General features: G+C 34.7%; 1 protein-coding gene across 1 annotated transcript in view; it reads left to right on the plus strand.

The window, feature by feature from the left end:
* Nucleotides 1-1,797: 1,797 nt before the first annotated feature.
* TBC1D32 (TBC1 domain family member 32) overlaps nucleotides 1,798-27,097 on the plus strand; it is a 90,774-nt gene continuing 65,474 nt past the window's right edge. The window contains exons 1-19 of the mRNA XM_026080457.1: nucleotides 1,798-1,952; nucleotides 5,547-5,708; nucleotides 8,173-8,350; nucleotides 9,004-9,075; nucleotides 10,233-10,358; nucleotides 11,299-11,377; nucleotides 11,518-11,618; nucleotides 11,712-11,773; nucleotides 12,279-12,423; nucleotides 13,164-13,223; nucleotides 14,720-14,819; nucleotides 15,067-15,204; nucleotides 16,619-16,711; nucleotides 17,009-17,151; nucleotides 21,288-21,415; nucleotides 22,530-22,731; nucleotides 24,218-24,300; nucleotides 24,983-25,121; nucleotides 25,868-25,955. Of these exons, the coding sequence (XP_025936242.1) occupies nucleotides 1,798-1,952; nucleotides 5,547-5,708; nucleotides 8,173-8,350; nucleotides 9,004-9,075; nucleotides 10,233-10,358; nucleotides 11,299-11,377; nucleotides 11,518-11,618; nucleotides 11,712-11,773; nucleotides 12,279-12,423; nucleotides 13,164-13,223; nucleotides 14,720-14,819; nucleotides 15,067-15,204; nucleotides 16,619-16,711; nucleotides 17,009-17,151; nucleotides 21,288-21,415; nucleotides 22,530-22,731; nucleotides 24,218-24,300; nucleotides 24,983-25,121; nucleotides 25,868-25,955 (2,254 nt within the window). The remainder of the gene's footprint in view (nucleotides 1,953-5,546; nucleotides 5,709-8,172; nucleotides 8,351-9,003; nucleotides 9,076-10,232; nucleotides 10,359-11,298; nucleotides 11,378-11,517; nucleotides 11,619-11,711; nucleotides 11,774-12,278; nucleotides 12,424-13,163; nucleotides 13,224-14,719; nucleotides 14,820-15,066; nucleotides 15,205-16,618; nucleotides 16,712-17,008; nucleotides 17,152-21,287; nucleotides 21,416-22,529; nucleotides 22,732-24,217; nucleotides 24,301-24,982; nucleotides 25,122-25,867; nucleotides 25,956-27,097) is intronic.

Genomic DNA, 27,097 nt, shown 5'->3' on the forward strand with positions numbered 1-27,097 from the left:
AACCTCGCCTCCATCAAAACCTCAGTCAAAAGCTTGAGTGAAAATCCTTATCCAAAGAATAAACGCTCTCCTCCAACACGAAACTTGAAGCATCAGCCTATAGTTTTAGGGACAATCTTTCCCTTTTGACTTCTGGGACAGTTTCTGTAAAATAAATTTGAATTAAAAAAGAAAAAGGCTTAGACTGCCCAAAACGAGACTTAGTATAATGCTTCTTGGAGGCAGTTTAAATTTTGTGGGTACACTGAATGGGGAGTGTGCCTGCTGAAAAAACACACCACAAAACCTTTACAAACGAATTTTAAGATAAGTATCTCTGTTGGTGATTATGTAACTCGAATAACATTTCTCACAGCAGCCTAGAGGTGAAACTACAATATTCATGATTTGTGTTTATAAATGATTTGGAATAGTGCTTTGCATTGCTTTCTAGCCGATAGCCAGGTATTTGCACTTTAAAAAAAGTCTGCTTATACCAAAATGCTAAGTGAAGTTTTTTGCAGGGTAATATGGTATCAAGGTCAAAATGTAAGATTTATGAGAGTGATTTATTTAGACCTAAAAGTACACTGACTTTGATTAAATGTCTAGAGACTAGAATTTATAAGAAGGAGGGACTGCAAACCAGAACGTTGAGAGAATATCACAAGGGATTTCATTTTTTATTTTAATGCTATTTCTGGTAAGATGATTGAGTTAATTTTGAATTATGTTTGGTCAAAATAAAATGTTCAGCAACTGTGCTACTTACCATGGAGAACTGCTAAATTAGCTACCCATTACGTTCAATAAAGGGGAACTCCTCCAGTTGGTGCTATATGGCTTTGATTTTTTTTTTGTTAGTTAATAGTATTTAAGTCTGAAGAAGTGATTTATTATATTGTCTCTTCCAAGTGTGCATATCATTTATTCACAGGTGCTTAGAGAGTTTTTGATTGACCTTTTAAAAAAAAAAATCTCTAAATCATTTCTCCTCAAGTAGATTAGAAGTATGTAAGATGTAACTGCCATTGGGGATTGGAAGTATTCCTTGGCATAAGAAAAATTTAAGCCATTAACTTAGGTTAATTATTTAATTAAGATAGAAGTGGAATTTTGATTTTTTTTTTTTTTTTGGAAAACTGTAGAGAATTGAACTGAGAAGACACCCTCTTTTAGACTTGACTGATATTTCTCACTGCTGCTGCTCCCATTTTTTCCCAGCAGTTGTAGTGTTGAACTGGCAGGTTTCTGTCAGGTCACTCCACTGTTGATTACTACAGGGAAATTAAACTACTCTGACAATTTCGCCTGGCCCCTTCCATCATGGACACTGCAGCAGCTCTGAGTGGAGGGATCCAAAAATCAGAACTGGGTAGTAAGAGTATATGAGAAGAAGTTTAGAGACTTTTAGAGGTTTCTTATCAAGATATAGCCATTCCATCTGTATAACCTCCCTTTTAACTTGTTTTCTTTTTCAGTAATTAGAGTGGAGTCTTGTGCCTATTAAGTGAACGTGTCCAAAATATTCAAGATTTTCTTATTGCAGTATGTGGGTTAAGAATATTGTACTATGATAACAGGAGGTCCATTAAAACTGATTTGATTAGTTTGAATCTAGTTTGTCTGGAGATAGGCCCTATCAAAAGAGATGACCACAGACAAAGTATTTGATAGAGAATATAGCCTCATACTGTTCATAACAGGAAAAAAAGTGATAATTTAAGGCTTTGACGTCTTTCTTAGAATCTTAAGGGGAAAAAAACCCTCTGAGAAATATGAAAGCATGTTGTTATTCTTGTAATTTACTTCATACAGATGTCTCACTTTACAAGTGAAGATGAAGCTCTGTTACAGTCTATGCTTAGACAATTGCTGCAGAGTGTGAAGGAAAAAATCACAGGAGCCCCATCAGTGGAATGTGCAGAAGAGATTCTCTTGCATTTGGAGGAGACTGATGAAAATTTTCACAAGTAAACTAATTTTGCTATTTTTAGTGCTTTGAAAGAGGTTAAATGTGTTTAACTATGTTATTTATGGGAAATTGTTACAATTTATATTGATGTGTGTGAATGCATATGTATTTTCATATATAGTTTCCTGTGGCTAATCAACTCTAGAAAGATGTTAATTTAGAGGATAAAGTGAATTTTGCTATTTTTCAAATTTTTTTTTCCTCTTGGTAATATGTTATTTTAACTGTAATGATAACTGAGGAACTGTTTGTGAGAGGGAAACTCACAAAACTAGCTAACTTGGCCAACTCTACTGTACTAAATGCACAGGCAAAAAGAAGCTAGAAGAAATCCTAACTGAACAATGTCAGTCAGTATTTTTAAGACCTGCTAGGCAATATAGTTTTGCTTGTTAGAATAAGGTAAATTTTCAAAAGACTATTTGGCTGCAATCTATAATTGTTCTCTGTGGCCTATATTATCCAATCCTTCTGTATCYTACCACATAGTTGTTATTTTTGCTTTATTCAGAATGTACGTTAAAAATATATGCCCTTCGCTTTTCTGTTAAATCAAGCTTGGCACTGTGATCTCACTGACATGCTCTCTGGAATTTTCTGAGCCTACACCCCTCTTTCCTTTCCATAGTAGTCAAATATATTCCTAAACTCTAAGATGTAGAATTTTTTTTAGTACGTGGGGGATTTTTAGGACAAATCTAAGATATGTCAAGAGAATATCAAGGTAAATGAACTTAAAGACATTTTAATATGGACCTGAGTTCTGTGATCTGACTTCTCTGGAAAAAGCTGGTCAGTTGTTTCAGAAGAGTGGCATTAACTACATTCTTTTAAATTTGTCTAGTTTTTAGCATAGCTCTGTCAGTGGCGAAAGTTAAGTAAAAGTAAACAAGTGAAATGGTGAAATTTTGGACAAACCCTAGTTCTGTCATTTTAACTCTCATATATTGCATCTTCTTGAGATGATAAATGCTTTAGATTTTAGTTCATTTTTAATTTGTATTACATATTGCAGCAGATAACACTTTTAATATGTTGACAATCATTCAGATTTTGAGCACTGGGTTATTGGATAAAAACCATGAGAGTAAAAAAGGCTGGTTGAAAATATATCAAAATTAAAAATGACATGTATTTTTTTTTGAAAGTAACACATCTTCATTTAGATGAAGGCATATACAGTAAAAAAACAAACATCTGTCAATGTCTTTTGAACAGCTACTACGAAAATACCGAATATGAGGGGTCTCTGTTTCCGCAGCTGGTGGAAAAGGTGCATAGCTTCTCCATTTAGAACAGTGAAACCATGGTGTCCATTATTCTATCTAGTATATTATGACATCAGGAATTACAAGGATATTTAGTTTTCATGAGAGAAGTTTTAACTTATGTATAAATTTAAATAAAAGTCCAGTGATGCTTCAGATACCGAATGGGAGTATTACTGTCTGGTGTTGGAATATTTTTGGAAGCATTCTAGTCTTAGCATATTCAGATCTGTGGCAATATAGATTTTTTCATGGAAGCTCAGAGGGGTCAGATGGAGATTTTTTAGTGATGCTAGTAGGAAACTTTCTCCTTGACCCTCACCCTACCTCTCCGGACTGCAAGCTCCTTTATCAGCAGTATGTGCTTTTGCTTTGCGCAATATACCAGTGCAGTTCTGCATTTTCATCAGCACTGTTTCTGTCCCATGGTTATTCTGCCTCAGTAATTCTATCAGATTTTGAGGTCTTTAATCTTTTTTCCTGCCTTGATGTGAAAGAAAGAGGAACATGGGGTCCTCAGCTAATAAAAAGGCAAATTGAATCAAGTTCAAAATTTATGAGCAGTGCTAGAAAATCAGAACTTTTTACTGTGTAAATAGCATGGTTTGTGGGGTTTTTTGTTTGTTTGTTTTCTTAAATACTTAAGGTTTTCTTAGCACTTTTTTTTCCTGGTGCTTCCTTTGTAAGCCCTGCCAGCTCAGTTCGACTTGCTTCTTCATGTAAAGTAGTAGTTCTGTGAATGTTGAGACCCTTATTTTGTTACAAACCATTTTAATGGTGGTAGAATAATTAAAGATCAACACCACCACAGCAAGCAGACAAACTTAGTGGCAAGCTGAGTGATAGTCTTTCCATGCAGGATTGATGATGTGATTGCTGTGTATTTCAGAATGAAGGCAGTCACTGAGAAAATATATACCCTGATGTTACTGTCATAAAACAAATGGGAGAAAGTTTTATGAAAGCTTTCATTCAGCAAAGAGTGATGTGCAATTTCATTATTGCAATAGTAAAAAGCTAGCCTTGAAGACAAATGAAAACACAAAAATAAACATAAGCAGAAGAGTTGCATCTTTTTTGAGATATATTTGTTACCTTCGTTAAGAACAGAAATGGTGTCAGGAGGGAAATGCATAGGAAATGGAAAAAAAAAAAAAGTAGGGCTGTTATATCTGACAGAACTTTGGATAAGAAATCCAGTGAAAAAATATGTATCGTGACACAAAAAAGTGAACATAAATTCGTCTTTTACCTTGAATGTAGTTTGTTTTTTGTAAATATCTGTGAAAGGTAAAAGCTGCTAACTGTTGTAACAGTTGCTTTTATTTACATCTGCGTTTTATAGCATTGGACTTTGTACATACATAATGAACTTTTTTTTTTTAATTTGAGTGTGCTCCCTCTGTGCATTGATGCTAATTCACATAAAGTACTTGCACATATGCACTTGGTATAGTGAAAATATAATGATGCATCTACTGTTTTAATATGATTAGATTTTTATGTGGATTACTGCATGCTTCATCCCTTATACAATTTGGAATATTAACAAAAAAACTGTTTATATGTTCTGGACACTATTTTTAAGCAATTTTTGCTGCTAAGATAGTGTCTAAAGAGTAATCCCCAGTGAACAGCATTCATTATTGAAATTCTTCCCAATTATTCTTTTTAAAAACTGTTACATTTATATAAATATTTAATAGTAAGAAAGTAAAATGCCTTTTTTTAAAAAAAAACCCTTTAAACATGTAGATGTAATCATAGCTAGTTTATCAGTTTGGTTTGGTAAGACCTTCGGCATACTATCGTGACACACAGACTTGCTTAGGCCTTAGACATACTTATCTGCTAGAATAATTTGTAAAGGGAGTTTTCTATGTTTCTTTTCATTTTATATGTAAACCGCACAAATGGTACTTCCAAACAAGTATGCCTTCAGCCAGCACTATGTTCAACATACTCAAATAGATTTTTCTTAGGAATTTTAAATTTGAGACTTAGTGATATTTTATGATTTTTGTCCACAAAACTTTAAATTGTGTTTGGGTAGATTTTTATGTTTAGAAGAAGCACAAAGGGAAATTAGAAACTATTTGGTAGTACTCCTTCATAGAATATGCTGATAATGAATGTATTAAAGAAAATCAAAGTTGATTGTGTTTTTTGCACAACTGAAGCTTGTTTCCCTTTAAGTTGTAAACACTTACRTTACAGTAAGAGATCTGGGAGGAAAAAAAAAGCTATATTAATATAATATTGAAAATGTTTGAAGCTGAGCTCAAGGAAATATGTTACATTTTAATTTTGGGTATTTGTTGCAGCTATGAATTTGTGAAATACCTTAGACAATATATAAATAATACTCTGGGATCTGTGATTGAAGAAGAAACAGAAAAATGTACTTCTGCTCAAAATCAGGGTGAAGTATCTGGCTATGACACTCTTGTCCAGCATGTTACTAAGAAGACCCGTGAATCCAAAGAGTGAGTATATACACATAATTCGCATGTTTGTTTTTTTTTTGGTCTTTGTATTCATTTTTCTTTTCCAGAACTTATTTTGAAAATACAAATTCTCAGCTATAAGGGTTACAAAAGTGATTCTTTTCTTTTAAATATCAATGCTAAGCATTTCAGATTTTCCTAGTCCTTATATTGCAATTCGTCATGCTTGTTCTTACACTGGAAATAAGAGTATGTACTGTTGCATAAAAAGACTGGTAGCAAATCTGTCAAGATACTGCGACATCTAGGATTGGAGTTGGAGGGGTACGATTTGAGAGAGAGGAGTCACTACTTGATGGTACTTTGCTAGCTGCGTGTTAAATTCAATTATGATGTGTAAGCTGGCCTAAAGGAGAATTTTTTTCTCAATTATTACAGTATGGTAATTTCCTTAGATATGAATGGATATTATGCATGACAGTGTTGGTTTRAAAAAAAAAAAAAGTATTAAGATACATGTATTTTTCTAAGATCACTTCTTTGAGATTTAGTCAGGTATCCTGTGAGAGTAGTGTGTTTAGTCAGATCTGCTGTTGTTGACAAGTATTGTCAATACTACAGTAAGTATATTGTAATTTGAACTATCTTGCTTTGGATTTTAGTGTACATACAGTGAGACTCCTGCAGGGCTGTGTGTAGAATTGATAGGTGAACCAACTGTGTGTAATTGTTCAAGATTTTCTGAATGCCTGACTCACAGGCAGATGTCCAGAAATCAATAGGTTGGTGTGGAGAACAGTATGTGAGCATATTGCCAAGTGCCTACAGTCCAGATTCATAGGCTTGGAACACCTTATTTAGTAAAGACGCCTTATATAGAAAACCTTTGTGAACACTAAATCCTTAAATCCTGGAGATCGTCTAAGTCCAACCCCCCTGCTCAAGCAGGGTCACCTACAGCACATTTCACAGGATTGCATCCAGGCATGTTTTGAATATCTCCGGAGAAGGAGACTCTACAACCTCTCTGGGCAACCTGTTCCAGTGCTCTGTCACCCTCACAGTAAAGAAGTTTTTCCTCATATTCAGATGGAACTGTTTGTGTTTCAGTTTGTGCCCGTTGCCTCGCGTCCTGTCACTTGGCACCACTGAAAATAGCCTGGCCCCATCCTCTTGACATTTTCCCTTAAGATATTTGTACACATTAATAAGATCTCCTTTCAGCCTTCTCTTCTCCTGGCTGAAGTCTCCCAGCTCTCTCAGCCTTTCCTCATAGCAGACATGCTCCAGTCCCCTAATCATCTTTGCAGCCATTCTCTGGACTTGTTCCAGCAGTGCCACATCCCTCTTGTACTGGGGAGCCCAGAACTGGACACAGTACTCCAGATGCAGCCTCACCAGGGCTGAATAGAGGGGGAGGATCACCTCCCTGATTGAGTCTCAGTAGGTTTTGCTGTGATAATCTTGATATTATTTCAAGATCATTCAAGGTTCAGTTTTTATGCTTTGTATTTTTTTTTTCTGGTGGTTACGATGTATAAAGGTATTTATGTAGAAAAATGCATTATGGAATTTGACTCCTTAGTGAAACATTCTGTATTTTTTATAATACAGTCACTTATGTTTAGAAAGTAGTTTGTAATCAACCACACCTGGCTTTTATTTTCACCTTCAAAATAGCTATTAAGATGACTGTTTTTCAAATTATGCTCTTTATGTCTTGTGTTTTGATGGTCAGGATCTTAYAGTTCCTGTGCTCATTAAAGTTGATAGTAGAAGCTCCAATGAACTAAATATGTTTCTGTCTTACATCTTTAATTAGAGTTGGAGGATGTTAAAGCACAATACAATAATTCATATTATCTTTAATGACTGTAAAATAAATAATAATAGTCTTAAAGAAAAACTAATTTGAAAGAAAATACCAAAATCTTACAGTGGCATCTTTTTCTGAGGCAAATTTTATTTTGAATTGTTTCCATGTGGAAATTATTATTCAACCTGTGTAACTGAAAAAAATTTGTTTCGTGTGCATGATGTGTACTCTAGAATCTTGAATCAGGAGGTTGTATTCTCTTGTATTGGTTCTGCTCAAGGCTTATATCAGAAGAAAAATTACATGTTGAACTTGAAGCATAAACAGTAGCATGGATCAGAGCTGATCTTTTGTTTTCTCAGGGACAGATTCTCCCTTTAGATGGGTTCATATTGTTCCTTTTTAAGAACCTCTTAGTATAGGATTATGTTAGCAGTGGTTTCATTGAGTGGTTTTAGAAAGGCACAAAGGAGTTTTATTATAATTTTAAAATACAGTTATCTAAAATATCTAAGATATGCATGTTTTGTTGCTGATTTTGTATTTGTATTTGTTTTTCGTTCCTTCCTGCTCATTCAGTGAGTTCAGTTCTAAGTGGCATTATACCTATATTCAGTTATTCAGAATTTCATTTGTGATTTTTTTTTTCTATACTATCTAATATTAAATATCATCTTTACCTTGAAGGTACAGAGAAATGATGCTTGCCTTGAAGAATGTCATGATGGTTGTGGTAGAATCTTTGATTAACAAGTTTGAAGAAGATCGGATGTGTAATAAGGAGCTGGATAGTAAAACTAAGAAAGAATGTCAGAGTGGTTATTATACAGACAACTGCTCTGACAGTGACTCCTCGTTCAACCAAGTACAATGTGTTTTCTATCTATGTTATGAAATAACAAATTTTCAGTTTCATGCTTAAGTTCCTGTGTAGTCAGTGGAGATTGAGAGGCAACCCTAAAAAGTGATTCATCCTCCCTGTCTTTGATACCTTTCCTAAAATGAATGGATTGCCATTCTTCTGCTCTTGAGTACTGAGCTTGTACTAGATGCCTAACCTTTTGGCAATGTGTGCTAGATGGAAGAATTCTGCCCCTATACTCTAAAGTACCTGTTCAACTATTATAAAATAAAAAGACAGAATAATGAGAAGAGCAATACGTTATTTAACTTTTCGTGATTTTCCTGTAGGAGCTAAGAAATGTGCAGTTCGTTTCCAGACTGCTGCACTATACTATGTTACTTACTGAATGAATTATTCTAAGATATTTTATAAAGATAGAGTAAACTTCTAAATAAAACATAAGCAAAATGTATAAAAGAATTCTGTTGCTGTAAATTTAACTTTGGCCAAACCACAGAAAACACTTAGAATGTTGATTTTAATGTTAAATTAGGATAAATGTTAAAATACTAATTATTAAAAGTAAATTAGATATCCAGAAGACTGATGATTTTAATCTTCTGCTGTTCATTTTAATAAGATATACTAATCATAATTTTAAATGCGTATTACAGAGTTACACGTTCATGAATCAAGAACAATTGCAGCTGCTTGCAGAAAGGCTTGATCCTATTCAGCCTAAGGAAGTAAGTTTAAAGGAAGAAATAAAAACTCGTTAATACAAACAAATGTTTATGGTATATTGGAAAACAGAGTGCATGTAAATAACCCTCTTATGTACATAAGTGAAAGCTTGTCTCTGTTGGTTCATGTGTCTTGACTTCAGTGCAGTGAGTATTTCATTATTCATATCTGTCTGGCTCAAAAGCTGTTGTTGCAACAAGTATTTTATTTTTTATGGCGAGTTCATGTATTATAGATAAGCATTCTTTAGTTTGGAAAAGGTTGTATGAAAAATAAAATCCCTGAAGCTTGGCTTCCTGTATGCACGCCCTTTGCCCCTCTTGATAACTTCATGTTGTTCTTTGTGATACCATTATCAGAAAAGAGATATGCTTACTGATTTGCCAGCAAACCGCTGCCAAATGGAATATATAGCATCCAAGTTAGGTTTGTCTTTCTGGCAGTACTAATATGGCTCTCTGACCACTACTCAGCTGCTGATACTTTTGAAGCTTGCAGAAACATCATTATTTTGAGAGCTTTCTCTCTTAGTAAGATTTGCTTGTAATTGCCCAGCAATCGAAGAAGTCATGGCAGTTAAAAATCTGATGCTATTAAATATTGTTTAACTTCCCTACAGTTGATTTCAGTAATATGAACTAAATGAGCAGAGACTACATTTGTCTTTAAGTAGAACAAACCCAGATATTTGAAGTTATTTAAGTTATAAAGCTGATGAAAATTCAACAGTAGAACATGAAGAGTGTCTGGTAACTCATTTTTCCACTTTTCCTTTCTGACTTTTTACAAAACTGCTAGACTCAGTTGTAGCATTTGAATGATAAAAGAAAATGGTTCTTGATGTATTCCCTTATAACAGAATATTTGATTACAAGCAGAATGTAAAACAGGAATAAACATAATCCTTCCATCTAGTATTGAAAACCTAATTGTATAAAATGGTTTTGTTGCTTCTTAAAATGTACTCTTTTTGTTCTTCTCACGGATTTAGTGTTTTGCCCAAATCACCATAAGAACATGGAGATTAAATATTTTGGACCTCCTTATCTGTTCTACAGCCAAGGCTTGTTCCTTCCTTCCTCCAAAGGATATTGTAAGTTACTTATTTGAGAGGTTGCTTTTGACAGATTTGTGTTGTTTATCTGTTTGACTGCTTCAGGTGCGCCAAGAAGCATTGCAGACACTGTGCTCTGCTCCTCCCTCTGATATACTGAACTCTGAGAGTTGGCCCAATCTGCGTAAACATCTAACGATGTCTCTGTCAGATCCTGATGCAACTTTCAGTGTAAGTTCATGTTCTGTATTCAGTTATCAGATGTTTAGCTGTAATAAAGGGTACTGAAGATGGGGGAAAAAAGTTACATGTATATTACGAGTAGTCCAGCAGTATCCTAAGGCTTTTGTTGTTATTTGTGCACATATCAGATAAACTGGTTTTGAAGGAAAAGAACTGTCTGGTTCCAATAGGTCTTGATTTAAAGGTGGCCGCAACAGGACTCTAGAGACACGAGTACTCCTTTACGTGTTTTTAATGGGGAATGAAGAGGTTCGAATGTCTTTTAACAAAGTAAAATTGAAAAAAAAAATATTGACAAACTGTTCTGTAAAACATTTCACGTTAATATTTCCTATTTAAGTCAGGTATGTACTTCATGACAGTAAGAAAATGATGCTAATAATGATGCACAGATTCTGATGAGGGAAAAAATGTGGTAGCTTTTTAAACTACTTTTAGACTGTTTATTCTGCAAGTTAAGCCTTTTTATTTTTTTCCCCACTTCCAATTTTAAAGTACTTCTCAAATAAATATAAAAGCTACCCCAGCTGCTGTCATGTATTTCTGTTTTGTAGTTTAGTAGGTCTACCACTGGTTTCAAAACAGTACTGGTTTAGAAGTCACTGGTGTGTTTAATAACATCAAAAGTAGCATTAATGAAAAAGTGCAGTAATATTTCTGACCTCCTGCTTTGTAGATCAGTGAGGCTTTGCATTGGTGCCATCAGTTGTAGTATTCGAGTAAAATTTCCTTGGGACTATACATTTCCATGGCCCCAAATGATGCATTTTTATAAAATACGCTTCACATCAGTAGAGCTCTCTGAGCAATATGTAATACTAAGAATAACATTGCTATATATTAGTGATTGTGCCATACGCTGCACATGTATGTGCATTATGTATGTGTTAATATAATACATTGCTTGCTGACTCTTTTTCTCCCTTAGGAGAAAATTTTGAGGTTCTATGCAAAAACCTTTTCTTCTTCTCCATTTAATATGACAAGAGAAGTATATACAAGTTTAGGTATGTGCACTAAATTACATTGAAGACTTCATGATTCATATACTTCCTGAAAATCAGTTACATTTTACTATGAAACAGTCTAATACAGTCTGTTTTGCCACTATTGTCATGGAGTTTGGTTATTTTTTCTTCTTTTTTAGCAAAACACTTGGAGTTGTATTTTCTTTCTGGAGAATATTATCTTCCTATTTCCGCTGGTCTGGATGTATCTAATACAGACATAAATCGCTTACTTAAAAAGGTATGAATGAGCTTTCCATACCTTCTATCATTTTTGTCATAACTGAAACACCATGCATTATTTATTTTTTAATTAAAACCCTTACGTTAACAGGTGCGCCTTTTAAATGAGTACCAAAAGGAAGCTCCATCCTTCTGGATCCGTCATCCTGAAAAGTATGTCGCCTTCAATAATGTATTACTGTTTCTAAATTTAATGTTTTTGTTAAAATTATATGTATCCATTATATGTTCAAAAGAAGGGTGACAGGGTATGCAGATGACTGGTTGGTGTTAAGGAGGAAAACAGAAATAGGGGGGAAAGTGGAATAGGGAAGTTGCATAGGAGTAGTCATGAATCATATTAAGCTTGCTTTTAAAGTGTTTTGAATGCTTTATTACAAAAAATAATTTAGATGTTTTACAAAGTAATAAGTATAATATTTAGCACTTAAAAATATGCAATCATTTTGGAGAATACTAGCATGGTGCTATTAAGTTTATTCCTGGTAACACAACAAGCATTAATAACCTTATAAGATCAAATTAAAGATAACATGGTTGATATTTACTATTTATCTGAACAATAAGAGGTTTACAGTAAATTTATTTCTGAATATTACTGTCGGAAAGCTTTAACTAATTTTTTTTTTGTTCTTTTTTTTCCTGTTTGTGTCAAAAGATACATGGAAGAAATAGTGGAGTGTACCTTGTCACTGTTGTCAGTAAAATGTGAGCCTGGTCCTCTTGCCTCTCCAGAGTTTTTGAGTCCAGTGTATTTCTTGGCTCTGCTAGATATCAAAGCTGTTTGGTTCAAAAAATGGACGGTAAGCAAAAAACAAACAAAAAAAATGCTTGTTGATGTCAGACATGCATCTTGAAAAGTTGATTTATGAATATTAGTATCATAGACCTATAGTGGCCTGATAATGGCCTGTAATGAGCACTGTAGTTAAGTCTGGTTTCTTAGGGATGTATGTCCTTTGCCCTTTAACTCTACTCTCTCCTTCCCTTACTCTTCAGGTACCAGTTTTTATAAAATTTCTGGGAAGTTTATGCTCTTTAAGACTTAAATCCCTTTGTCATAATTGACTGAAGTCCACCAAAAGATGCAAATGTTTCTGTGGAATAAATGATGAGCAAGAGAGGCATGAAAGTATGGTTACATATGCTACAATATATGCAACTTGCTAATTCCTGGTGGACATAGGGCATTCTGCAGCCTACCATGTATAACCTTATAATTCATGATTTACACAATGTCGTATATACATGTAGTCTAAAATTTCAGCATGGTTATTGTTTTTCTGTTTTACAGCATGTTCCACTACACATTGCACACATTTTCCTAATAGGATATATTTTTTTTTAATTGTCACCTTACTGTAGTGCAAACGAAAGGCCCAGTTGAGTGAAATACTGGTTTACACTTGCTGGAGTTTAATTCATCAAGTATGTTGCTGTGCACAGGATCTCTAATGGAACAGAACTGGAGATAATTTTAATTTTTGTATTCAAAGTTAAAGCTATTTTTGAAGTTTACATTAGTTCTTCTTTGTAATTTTAGCATGCATATTACAGCAGAACAGTGGTGCTTAGACTTTTGGAAAAGAAGTATAAATCTTTGGTAAGTCTATAATTATGGTTGTCACATTCTACCTGGAACTTGTTTTTGCTTTGTATGTTGGGCTTTGAACTTTTTTCCTCTTTTTTTCCTTTTGTTAGAGCTGTTCCCTCTTCTTTATCTAGATGAGTCCAGATTGATTTAATTATTATATAATTTTTGTTTTCATTAAATAAATCATTGTTAAATGCAAAGAAGGGTATGTGACCTGATCTGAGTAAGGGGAAATTTGTATGCCTTATAGCAGGTGTTTATTATTTGTTAAGTCTTTATGTTGCATTCATATTGCATTCATATTTAGAATTATTTCTATAAATGTAGGAAAAAATAGCATAAGGTGCGTAAAAATTGTCATAAAAGCTATACACTGAATTTAGATTTTTGTTGGGAAGAAACTCAAACCATCATAGTCTTTAAGTTGTGATATGAAGCATTAAGGATTTGAAGTGACAGCAAAATGTATCAAATTGGAAAATGTATGGTAATGTAGATGCTAATGCTATCATATGTTCTGTATGGGAAGATCTCTCCACTAGGATGGAAATTTCATCGATTTCAGTGAAACTAATATAGATATGAGGTCCATTTATTATAGAACAGGACTTTTTGTAAAATCTTATACAAATTAATAAATGTGAAATGCATATGACTGATAAAACCTTAAAATGGGAAATAAGGATGAGAAACTATAAAAGATGGGTGTGTTTGATTTGTTTATTTGTATGCATAGCACAGAGCATAGAATAAGGCATGGTTGTGCAGCAAAAACTATAGATGGGAAGTGCATTATAACAAGGCGATCTAATATAATTTATAAGCATAGGTAAGCTTACAATTAATTTTTTTTATTTAGTACGTATGTCTATTTATTTTATTTCAGCTTTTTCAATGTGCACATATTACTCTGCCCATATGTGGAAAAATATCTTAGCAGCTCCAAAATATAATAGTTGTAAGCTTACATCTTTGGTCATATGCTATATTTGTGATTAATTTTTAAATCTGTGCTGATAAAATTAAAACTTTTTATGTACAATGATTAGGCAATAGTGATACGATAACGATACATCAGTTTTGCAAAAACAGTAGTAGCACTGGCAGAACCCAAAAACCAACTTCCAGAGTTTCCTAATGTAAATATATTCTAGACAAATTTTTTCTCATGTGGATACTGACAAGTTTCCATATTAATGATAATATAGCAACCAAATATAGATTATCATTAATTTCTCAAAATACTTGCATGTTCTTTTTACTCTTTTTCATAGATTAGTCTTAGCGCTTATAGAACTGAAATTTCTGATGATGCATTTTAGTAGCGCCATAAAATTTTATCTCCTTTTGATTTGCCTCTTCATGCAAACCACTGAAACGTGAGCTGTTGTTGCAGTGATGTGAATATTTAGATTCTTGCATTAAGAGGTAGTACTTGGATACGAAAAAAACAAATTTATTGTAAAATGACAGACATTTTATTATTTTGTGGGGTTTTTTGACAGATTAATGCAGCTGTCCAGCAATGTCTTGACTACTTTGAGTTTTGCAAGTCAGCAGTTGACAGAACTTCTAGAGTYGGCGTTTTTTCCCAGCAGCGCTGTAGTAAGTAACTTTGCATGTATTGCATTATATGCATGTGCATCTGCATTCTCTAGGTCTTTGAGTGCACTATATCAAAAGGAAGACAAGCTATCTGTTGGTTTTCACCAAAAAACATTTTATCTAAGTCTTTTGAGAGCTGTAATAGCAGCGGTCACTTATGCTGTATGTCTTTATACTCAAAATGATCCATGTATATTGTAGTAGTTGTTCAAATGGGCATTCTAATTTTTTGGTTTTATTGTTAAAGGCGATAAGCAGAAGTTTGCTTATACTGGACCAGAATTGCAGTACATCTATTTTGTGCATTCACTATGCCTTTTAGGAAGATTGTTGATCTATAAGCAAGGCCGAAATCTCTTTCCAGTACAGCTGAAAAACAGGAAAGGTAAGGGGAGGGCTGAGAAAAATGTAACCTGTTGAGTAACAGTATATCTGTCAATATTGTGGATTTATAGGACAATACTCTGTTCAGCAATTCTTTACCTGGAAACCTTTGTTAAAAGATGACATAGGTAATCTTGAGCATCAGCACCATTTTTTAAATCTTTGACAGAAATGATTGAATAGTTCACTTTTGTCCTTACAGTTCATATATGAATTTCATGTTGAAGGAGAATTGCATCAATATATGTGTGATTCAGTGTTTCTAGGTATGGATAATATCTTTTGTTAAATCAGTTGTTATAATCAGTTGAAAAAGAGACAGATGTTCAGGGTCAAAACTGTTTTTCAGATGTGAAACAAAACCAGTATTTCAGGCTAAATACAGATGGAAAACAATTGCTCTGAGTTTAACTTATTAATGTAATTGTTAAGCCATTGTAGAGGAGAAGATTGGTACCTGTGGAGCAGAGGTATTAATAAGGAGAGAAGAGATGAGATGGTAAAGCCCTCTAAAGCCCAGAGAAATCTGCGTACAGTGGTGCATTGTTCAGGGCTGGCAAATACAGGTGTGTGAGGAAAAAAGTAGTGTGCCATTACATGAATATCTCTGCTAGTTCAATATAAATTGCGTAGTATTTCTGGATACTAGTTCTGAGACTTGTCTTTTGAAGGTATTTTGTACCTCTAGTTTGAGGATCAGAACTTGAGAGGTCCAGTATGAAGTGGTTGTCTTTTCAGGAAGAAACATCCGCCACCAATTGAGTCTTTTTGTCATTTGCGGATTGGCTGTATATTCCACTCAAGCAGTGATCCATTGATGATGTTTACCTTTTTCCTCTCCCCTACAAAAGCTAATGATCTTACCATCTATCCTCTTAATAGAGTCCTTCTCAGTTTCACAGATGACGACCCTTTCCTCACAAATTGCCTGATTTATTAACATAATTACATTAAACTCAGAGAAGTAGTTCCTAACCTGCATTTAGCTGAACATTTGTTGTTTTTGTTTCAGACCTGAAAAAGAGTTTGTGTGTCTGACAGTTTCTCTCTCTTCCAGCTGTATCACTTAATCTAATAGAAGGGTAATGCTTTTTCCTACAACCATGTATCCAGCATTCTCAAACTTTGGCTGCCATCTATTTCAGTGGAAGACATGGTAAGATTGCAGTTGGCTAAGTTGGGAGCAAGATCAAGCTTTATAAATTGAACCTGAAGTACTGTGGTAGAGTCCCTGGGAGATGCATGTCCTTTACTTTATCAGTTGTATATAATGTTGATGTTCTCAGTAAAAGAAAGCATTGCTTATGTATATTTACAAAATCCACTTCATTTGTAAGATTAAAGCCGCATGTTAATTTCCAGATTACGTTTTTCTTTCTTTTTTTTCTTTTTTTTTCTTTTTTTTTTTTTTTTAGATCGCATATCGCTAACAGATCTGTTGGTGTTATTTACTCAGCTTATTTATTACTCTCCGAGTTACCCAAAGACAGCTTTGACAGTGCATACAGGTATATGTTTATTTAATATATACTAATATATTCTATAATAATGAGTCATTTGATAACTTTTATATTTTATAATTTTTAATTTGGGTAAGCATATAATAGCATATAAGTAAGGGTAAGCAAATAATAGCAGTATTTGTGCAAATTTTTCCTTCCTGCCTCCTTTTTCCTTCCTGCCTCTAATTGTATTAAATCAGTGCTTAATGAAGTTATGGTTCAGAAGTATTTACATAAGCTGTACAGATATATTGATGTATATGTAAGTTAAAAATACAAATAAATATTTCTTGTGTTTGCCAGACAATTATTCTCCTGCGAGTCTTGTTATAGAGATTCTGCAAGTTTTTTGTGACCAAACGGGATGTGCTGCTGAATGTTTATACACTGATGCAGTGATAGATGCCCTACTTCATCCTATTCAAAATTTACTGAGTGGCACAGAGGTTTGTAGTAGTCTTTCAAATAATATTTAAACCTATATAGGATCATCATGCTATATATTTGCTATATAGAAGATGTATGTAGTTATGTRGTTTCACATCTGCCTTTTTTTTTTGTTTTAATCCACAAGACACATGAAAACAGGATATTTTCTTTCATGGGTGCTTCTCTACTCTGCCTGTTACTTAAAAGGAAACGCACTTTTATTTTTTAAATTCAGCTTGCAACTTGAAGTGTTCTCAAAGCATAGACTAGGTAAGACATATAATGCTTCAGAGAAAATTATTGTTTTTTAAATTAGAAGAAGGGAGAGAGGRTTTTTTTTAGCATCCCCATGAGATGTAAAAACTTTGAAGTATTATCTACGCTTAGGTACTTGAAAGCCTAATTATACTTGTATGGCAAAGTGCTTTAAGTTTCAGCCCATCCCATTACTTTTTGTTTTAACTGTTAAAATTTCACTGATCTAGGTGACAGTAAGTCTCTGGACAGAGACATGAGTATGAGGGCCCTAAATGCACATGGAGTGTATTGGGAGACTGAACTGTCCTATATAGAGAGTCTTTGAGAGAAATTAATAGCCAAGATACTTTGAATTGATCTCCTGAGATTATAAAGGCAGCCCAGGATCCTAACTTATGTACCTTATTTAGATTCTTAAAGTTAAATTGTGTCAATACCCTCCTAATTATTTCTTTTACTATGGTTTATTTTTCAGAAAAGATCATATTCTTCATATTGATTCTTGTAAATATTCTTATCTAGTTTTTTTAAACATTGAAATATTTTTGTAAATGTAAATAATTGGTTTCAAAAAAAATTTTTAAATAGATATTTCTATAGTGCTTAAAACCATGGTCATGCCAGACTTGATCACATCAATAGTTTAGATCTTTTGTGAGTACCTGCACTGAGTATAGTAGCATTATTTATATATACATTATACATATTAGAAGGATATATGCACACACTTTTGCAGGATCAACACTTCAAGTTGTCATGTTATTATTTTACACTGCAAAGATTTAATGCAGATATTTTAAATGACAAAAAAGACTGAACCTGTAAATATTTTGGACACTGATAGGTGAATTTAAAAATAGTACTAAATCAGTACTTCATTGATTTGCTGTGACTGAGGCCTCTGTAATCCCTCAAGCAGTCTCTGTAGTCACATTGTATTATAAAGCATATATAACTGTCTCTGTTCTTTATTGTACATTAGTAAATTATTACTATTTTAAAAAATAATTATCTCAACCTTTAACAGTTCCTCCCTTTCGTTTTTCTTTCTGCTGTGCCCAGCTGTCACTCATAGGTAGCCGATCTCTTATGAACTGTAAGCCCTCCTACACTTTAGTATAGGCTTGTTTGGAAAAAAAACAGGTCATAGTCAGGAATATTTAATGTATGCATGAAAATCTGATATGTTTGCACAGTGGCTGTTGTAGGCCCAGATCTGTATATGGTTTGTAAATGTCGAATGTGACTTTAGTTGTTCTAATGAAGCTGCTGCACAAGTGCAGATTGATTTGTATTGCATCTGGCAAGTGGATACTTGGAAAAGTCAGGGTGACCCTCTTTTTCCTTTACAAGAATTGGGACTGTTTATCTGCTTCCCAACCAGACCATTGCCACTTCTTAAACACCCTGAAATCCTGCAACCCCATGCAGGATGTGGTGTTTGTCTCTATATTGCTGGACTGTGCTTTTGTGATTTATCTCAAATGGAAAGCTGGACTGAAATATGGTAAGAAATAGTGGTGCTGAAAATTTTGGTCACCTGGCCGCACATGTTTATTAATTTTGGGAGGAGGAAGGGAACGCATTGGAGCTGCCTGCAGTGGTCTCTCCTCAGTTGCACAGTGGGCCTAATGAGCAAACACGGTACTGTTGCTTGGTCTGTAAATCCACTAGTGCAGGGCTTACTTGCCTTTTAAGCAGAGTAATATTGCTAATCTGTCCTATAGAGGGGTGGAGAAGCTTGGTGGCTGTGAGCAGGAGTCATCAGATTTTGTGGGCAGCAGTAGTGACCTTTTAGGCTCTGCAGGCTCTGAATTGCTGCTCAAGCATAGCTGGTGTAGAACATTTTATTCACTTTTTAAATAAACAAAGTACTATCTTTTCTTTGTCTTGCACAGGGAAAGTAAAATAAAAGTACTTCACAAAGAAACAGTGACAGCACAGTACACTCCTTTCTTGGAATCCTGAATGATGTCTCCCAGCAACCTAAAAATAAAAGTTCAGAGAGAGACAGCTTTTTAACCCTCTGTATTACTGAAAATTTTAACTGAAAAACAAAGTCCTAATCATATTTTCTCTTAAGTTCCTTAGTCCACAGGTATTAATAGTAAATGCCTTAAGTTTTAAAGTAATAAGACCGTTTATTTTTCCTCAGTGCACCATATAGAATATAGAGCTACCTCTAAGAGAAGAAACAGGAGATGAATTGTACAGCAGTTTAAAATCCTGTCTCCCATGAATCCTGCTGTCCTTAATGGACAAATGAGAAAGATTTGAGCAGCGGACTTTAACTTTAGGATGGAGGTGCTTATTCCCCACTTTGACATACTAGGTATTTAACAACCATTACTGGGAAACAATAATCCTCCTTACCTTCAGCTCTCTCTAGAAACTTCCCTAAAATTCCTCTCACTGTTGATTCCTTTCTGTTTTCCCTGGTGTGGATAGGTGGAAGTTACCAAAGGGAATTTCTCTCTTTGAAAACTGTGTAATTCTTCTTTGTGAGTACATCATTTATGTAGAAGTCCTGGGAATTGGGAGTGTTTCCCAGTTCCTGGGTTTTAAGGTAYACTCTAGTTATCTCACGACTGTACACTGAGAAGGGAGCTGGATGTGCACTATTTTCTGAGGCATGTGAACAGAAACAGAGTTTTGGTGAGCATCTTTAGGACGCTTGGAACAAGACCTGCAGAACTGCAACTGCTGGATACAGGCCCTGGGCACATCTTCCCCCTTCTTCTGCTCCCTCAGGGTTTGGCTRCCTAGGCTCAGGGCCAACTTAGGTAATGGTGCTGGTGTGCAGCCAAAGTGATCTCTGGGCTGTGTCTGACCCTGATTACTGCCTCTGCACCTGATCCTGACCCTAACTCAGCTTTGTGGCTTGATCTTGAACTTGCCTCACCTCCATGGGGTTTTCTGGGGTTTTGGACTGTTGGCTGAACCTTGCTACCATGACTGGACCAGGTCTGCTTCCCTTGCATGAGTAGTGTGGAAATGCCTGCCCATTTGATGGGGAGGCCTCTGCCTCTATCCGTCTGCCTTGTAACACGCCTGGCTCCCCTCCCCGTGCAGAGCAGCCTGCTCTTGCTGCTACCTGAGAGGGTCTTCGTGGAGCACTGTGTTCTGCTTGTCCACCGTTGGCATACTCGGTTCACTTACTAATGAGCAATGGCCAACTCAGCATTTATTCAGGTAGGACATTCACCAGTGAGTGTACTGGACAGAGCAGTCTGAATCCCAATGTTAAATGTTCAGGCCCTGTTGATTACAGCCCAGTTGTGCCTACATGGTGTCTGATGTGTGTAAAGAGTTGACAGATTGCTGGTTTGCTCCAATGGGGAAGATTTCCCTCCTAATTTCAAAGCAAATGACTGTTTAGGCCTACCTCATCCTAGAAAGAAACATGCTTGTGCTGTGACTTTGGGAAAGGAGGGAGAAATAAGCAAGAGCAAGATTTTGAAGAGAGAATTTAAGTGAGGTGGACAAACAAGATCTTGTGAAATTAATTTTCCAGTTCTAGCCAAAGGGTTGGTCATTCATACGAAGCAAAAAGGGAGTTGCCATGTTTCTCATCTTGATTAAGATATTGTTTTTATACCCTTAGCAGGCTTATCAGGAGTCTTTCCACATTGATTGTGGGGGAAAAAGGAGTTAAGAAATGTCTGTTTTCGATATCTGTGCAGTCTGTGGACTTGTGCCATAATCATTAAAAGTGGTAATTATTGCCATTTGTGATGAAGATTTGAATGTAGCCTGCTTGCTTACTTTGTTGAACCATTAAGAAGTCATTAGAAAAATTACCTTCAGGTTCTGCATACACAAGCCAGACTTGAATAAACAGATGTCACAAAAGCATTGAATTTTAAACTTTTTTTTTTTTTTGGCTTCTAAACAGATGTGTATAAATTGTCTTGAAACCACTTTAATTCACGTAGCAGATATTTTGGCAAGGATTGCTGCTGTAGAAGATGGTCTTTCTCTTCTTCTTTATGGAGGAAATGAAAACTCTGCCAAAGAAGATAAGTAAGAGTACATTAATGAATTGCATTAGTCATATAAAATGAGACTTGCTTTCCCTTTTTTCATTTATTTATAACACGCTATATGTTTTGTTTATGCTTTGAGTAACAGTATCTGATTATCAGGTAAGATAGGAAGTGTTTTAGAGAATGTATTGTGGAGACAGTTGTGTGACTAGCTGGGGAAATGGCACTTTTAAGAAATACTTTTTGTTAAAGGAGACTTCCATGGCTTATGTGCTTTTATTATCCATATGAGAGAGGGAGCTTTCTTGTCTCTGAATGTAGTTCCAGTCTACTCATTGTGTTACTGTTCAGGCCAAGGCCTCTATTCTGTGTGTTTTCTTTGAAATAAATATTAAAAATCAACCTTTTTCATTGGAAGAATAGACTGAAGGTACCATTTGGATCAGCAGTTAAGAGACATACTGTTTAATACAGCAAGAGAGACAGATCTCTCATCAGAAGTTGGCATACATAACAGCATATTTAACTTAGGAGCCTGCATGATCCAATGGATAGCATATTGTTAGATGATGCTAAACAGGGCAGTAAAATTGAGAGTAACCTTTAAAAGTAACTAAGCTGCAGGTCATGAAATAAGCTGAAAAGCCACAGCTGTCAGTTATGTGGAACGTGTGGGGGAAGCTGGAGGTGTTGGAAGTAAAAGATAGTGATTTGCAGAAAAAGGTGTCCTTTGTGTTACTAACCTAGAAGACTTCAGAAGCAGATCTCAGATAGGGGAAAAGAAGAACAAGAACAAATTTTGTCCCCTTATGTCAAGAATGGTAGTACTGATTAAGCAAAAGCTAAAATGACTGTCTTGTTCTTCCTGGCTGGACTCTTTATAGAAAGATACACCCTATGTATCCTGTGGCCGTGTGGGCTAGATGGAAGGCAGTGGATCCATTTTTGTTTTATGTGGACCTGTAGCCAGAGTAAAATCACTTGCCCTACATTTTCTTCTCTTCTGAATGGTGTTCCAGGGATTAACATAGTGGGCCAGAGTTTCTTTCCTTTACTCCTATAAAAGTTTTTATAAGCTTATGCAAAGGATTTGTTTCAAACTTTATTGGTGACTACAAAACAACATTTTAAAAGTGTTATTTTACTTCTAGTCCTACAGCTGTTCATGTAATTGTTGAGTTTACAAAGAAGCTTCTTCATGACGACGTTTCTCTTTTGTCTGGATCTGAGCGTTTGCCAGTTGTTAAAGGAGCTTTCATTTTTGTATGTCGTCAGATGTACAGAACTTGTGAAGGCCTGCAGGTGCTTTTTCCTTATGGCTTGCATGAATCTATTGCAGAGGCTTGGAAGAAGGTAAATCTCATTTGGGATTGGGAAGATTAGCCAAAATTTACTGTAAGAGTTTCGGTTTATGTAATAGTTGTTCTTTGGTTTAGGTTGTTTATATTTAAGTAGTGAGATAAGAATTCTTGGAAATTCATTCTTGCTCTAAAAATTAAGTTCTGTTTTTCAGAATTTTCCTTCTGTATGTGAACTTGGCAGGCACTTAGTTTAAGACTTCTGTGTTTTAATGTGAAACCAGGAACTCTGAAGATGTGTAGGTAGATCTGTCATTCGTAGATTAACTTCTTTCTAACCGTTGTCCTTGATAGAGGTCATCTGATATCATAATAGCCAGTGTCCACCACAGACCTGGTCTTCACTCTTTGTTTTGGATATATGGAAAGAAAAACTTCCTAGATGTGGTCTTAGTAATTTTTAGGATAAACTAATTAGTTTTGAGGGGAAATAGGAGGAAAAATAAATTCTAAATGTTTGATTTATTTGGTTAGATGCCATTGAAATACTCTCAAGAGACCTTATGAGTTGTACAGGCAGGAGTTCTTCTCTCATTTGCATCCTTGAATATCTTACCAAAATGTTGAAAGCGTAACTTCAGTCTGATTGCTAGTCTAATACTCTTTCTGCCTGAAATAACTTGAGCCCAGCAGTTCTGCTGCATATTGTGCATGTATTGAACATGCTTCATTTGCTAAACTTTTCTGGTTTTGTTGTTCCGATAGCCATATACAGCATGAAAGTTCTTACCTGTAATTATAACCATATAGTTGACATGGAAAAATGTCTCTGGATGCAGCAATAGCAGTTTTCAATAAGTTCACAGTGAAATAAAATTCAAACAAACGTTTGAATCATTAGCATTAGATAAGGATAGTATACAAAACTTCAGCTTTGAGTTCCAGCTTAACTTAATGTGTATTTAAAGTATAGGTATTAAAAGTTTTAATGGAAAAACAAAATAATGGTTTGACTAAAAAGTGGAATCATCTTTTTTATTTCCTCCAGTGACTGTAAAATATTTGCTTAGAGGCAAAGGATCAGACCAAGCTAGAAAAAAAAWTGACTAAACGAGTAAAGAAAGAGAGAGAGAGAGATTTGAATACAAGGGGAGCAGAATGGAACAATTATTCTTCCCGTAAATTCTTCCCCACAATTATTTTCTGATATCATTTAAATTACTGTCCCCATCAAATATAAATATAAATGTGTGTGGAGATGTGTGTGTGTGTGGATATATGTTTTTTTGACAGAAGTATGTAGTAAATTTGCTACTGAGAAATGGTTTATACCTGAGGAAAAAGTGCAAAATAAGCTTTTGTGGATAAAGAATGGAATGCAATGGTATATTCTCTACGAAAGGCTAGATTAGAACGTGGTCACTCCCCTTTTTGCTTTTTTTTTTTTTTCCCCCTTTAACAAGAACTAGGGAGATCTAGTGTTTAAAAATGATGTAAATGAACTGTAAGTTTGGTTGTTTTTTTGTTTTTTAATTTCACAGACGAGTTTGCTTTCAGAAAGAATTCCTACTCCTGTAACTGGTGCAAACTCCCCCTCGTCAATAAGTCAAGAGTCAAAAAACGTGTAAGTGTTGRTGCTTAATTTAGGCACATGCACAAGTATGAGCATGCACTGCTACTTTACTGACGTTTGAGGTCTCTTATAACACTGTGTTTTCTTAGCCTTTTGCCAGAAACATACTGGTAGGTAGACAGAGCAACGTCATCCTAGCATAGGTCTCTGTAGAGTTACAAAATTGTTCGTTCAGCACCTTGTTTTCAGAAATTCTGGACCAGTTTCTAGCAGAACCCTTTTTCTCCTCAAACACGTGTAAAAATAGTTCTAATAATTTGTGAGTTTTTATTAGTTGCTCACAATGTTTTTCCATTGGTGAGAAATTCTGTGCCTACTTTGCCAATTTGTAACTTCCACATTAATGCCTTAGAAGATTTGTCCAGACTCAGATAGTAAGTCATCAGTACATTTAAGGGTGGTACAAGTCTTTTGGTTCCTGAAGGAATTATCTATATTTTATGTGCTTCTCTCTCATCATTGAACCTTAGTTTTGCCAGCTCAGGTTTGGATGTATGTACAAAATAGTCTAATATATATTGTAATTTTCCCAAATACTTCTTTTACTAACATAACACAGCCATAGTCCAGTGAACAAGGCATTTTTGTTTTTCAAAGCTACAAATTGTAGTGTTTTTATTTTCTTTCTATGCTTTTTTCAAATCTTTTAATGACGGTTTTGCTACTCTTACAGTTCGTTATCGGAAGAGACTTTGTTAGATGCCTTACTAAATTTTTCTGCCACACCAAAAGGACTATTTCTGCTTCATAGTACAGGAGCCATGAATGACTGTGTGACTTTTATGTTCAGCAGTATATCAAAAAGAAAACAGGTAAACATTACAGAGTATGTACAGTAGTTGGGTTTTTTTCATTACTCTAATAAAATAAGAGAAAGAAGAAAATAAGAAGCAAATAAAACCATAAAACATTTTTATTTAATTTTTGCAAAAAAAATCTAATAGGTAGCTTATCAACCTTGATGCTTGCCACATAGATTTAATTTTGTTGCATGTCGCTCATCTTCAGAATGCCAGACATATATTCAGCTATGATGACTTTTTACTGTTAAGTTTGAAATGAAAAGCAAAAGTGTTTTCTTTGTTTTTTTTGTTTTTTTTTTCCTCTTCTTCTAAGTTCAAGTTTTTGTAAGCCAGGCTGGTAGGTGGTGATAAAATCTAGGTATGATATGCAGTATTTAAAGTGTTAACATGTAAAACACCAAAAATATATGTTTTAAGGTGGAAAAACAGATAATGATATGGAAGTTCTACTGAATGGTACAATGAACATTATAATATTAAAGTTTTTATTCTTTGCTGATGCTGCATGTCCCAGATAACATAGTATTTGTCATTTCTACTTTGATAAAATACTTTACTTGATAAAGATATTTGGGTTGTAATCTGACCATGGCAAATCTGTAGAGGATAATTTTTATGAACTCTCCAAATCTAATGATACAGTGGATTAAATTCTGTAAACAAGTATAGGAAAGATCAATATTTAAGAGATCATTTAAGAGTTCCATGCACTCTGATATCACTAACAATTTGCTCTTTATGTTTGTTGCTAACAGACAAGTGAATGTGAAGAGTTTGGTAATGGAGTGATTGTTACACAAATGGCAACAACACCAACAGGTGCAGTAGCTCTACAGAGTTCAGGTAATTAGAAGAGCAATTTTATTATGAATAGTTACTTGCTGTGGTCTCCAACATTAGAAAAAGATTGTGAGAACGATGTTAAAAAAGATGAACTGACTGGAATAATTGTGTAGTATTAGCAAATGTCTTGATTTCTTCTTGTTAGGAATTTATTCTTTCAAATTCTTAAGTCATTCACTTATCTTGATGCAGTTATTTTGTTTCTTACAGTATACATGGTTGGGTTTCCAGAAATTTTCTGTATGTGCATAAATGCATTTATGACTGTTAAGAATAAGCTGCTAACAAGTTGCAAGTGATCATTGATCCACAGATGAGAATTAATAAGTGTTGATTTCTGTAACTGGTATGCAGTTTTCCATGGCTACTGACTGCTCAAAGAGTGAGAGAATGCACAGACCTGAATGTCATTGGTTCTTATATACAATAGTGAGATGGAGTTGAGATTTTTCTGAATTCTTAAATGCCAGCCCATGGCAAAAAGTCCCTTCAAATTCATTCTCAGATAACTCAACTCAACCTTTGTCATACCATACAGGAGCCTACATAGTCAGTATGTTAACAAGAATCTTACCAATAAAGTAAAGCAGCATCTTAAGTTGTTAAGGAAGTCCATGAGGTACAGAAGGTGCAAATGTTCTCTCTCAAAATTTAGAAGTGGTTGGTGTGTAATTAAAATGCTTGACTGAAAGACTGTCATAAAGGCAGGCAAATTCTGCCAGTCAAGGAAACTGGTCGTTAATTGTTTGTTATTTATGCTTCTGGGATCTTTCTGAAATTAAGGAGTACATGTACTTGAGTAACTCCATCTGTCCTGTTTAAGATTCTCAGCCAAGTCACTTGTTGTGGCCTTTGGCATCAAAGACAAATGGTAGACCAGAAATAATCAATGTCAAGTTCAACATTGATTTTTTTCAACCCTGAGAGGAGGTTGTATAGTGTCTGTAAAGTCGTTACTAATAGCCGTTTACATCTGGAGATTTCTGAGTTAGATGGCTCTCTTTCTCCTTCTTTTTTTGTTTAGTATTTAACATTTTAGATTCAGTTAATAGTATTTTTCTTAAAAAAAAGATTTTCAGTGCTTTTGAAACTTATCATTTGGGATGTTTTTATTTACTGGTGAAATAAAGTAAATTTTGTGT

This window comes from Apteryx rowi, unplaced genomic scaffold (assembly GCF_003343035.1).
Source record: "Apteryx rowi isolate R43461 unplaced genomic scaffold, aptRow1 scaffold_521, whole genome shotgun sequence".
Taxonomy (NCBI): Eukaryota; Metazoa; Chordata; class Aves; order Apterygiformes; family Apterygidae; genus Apteryx; species Apteryx rowi.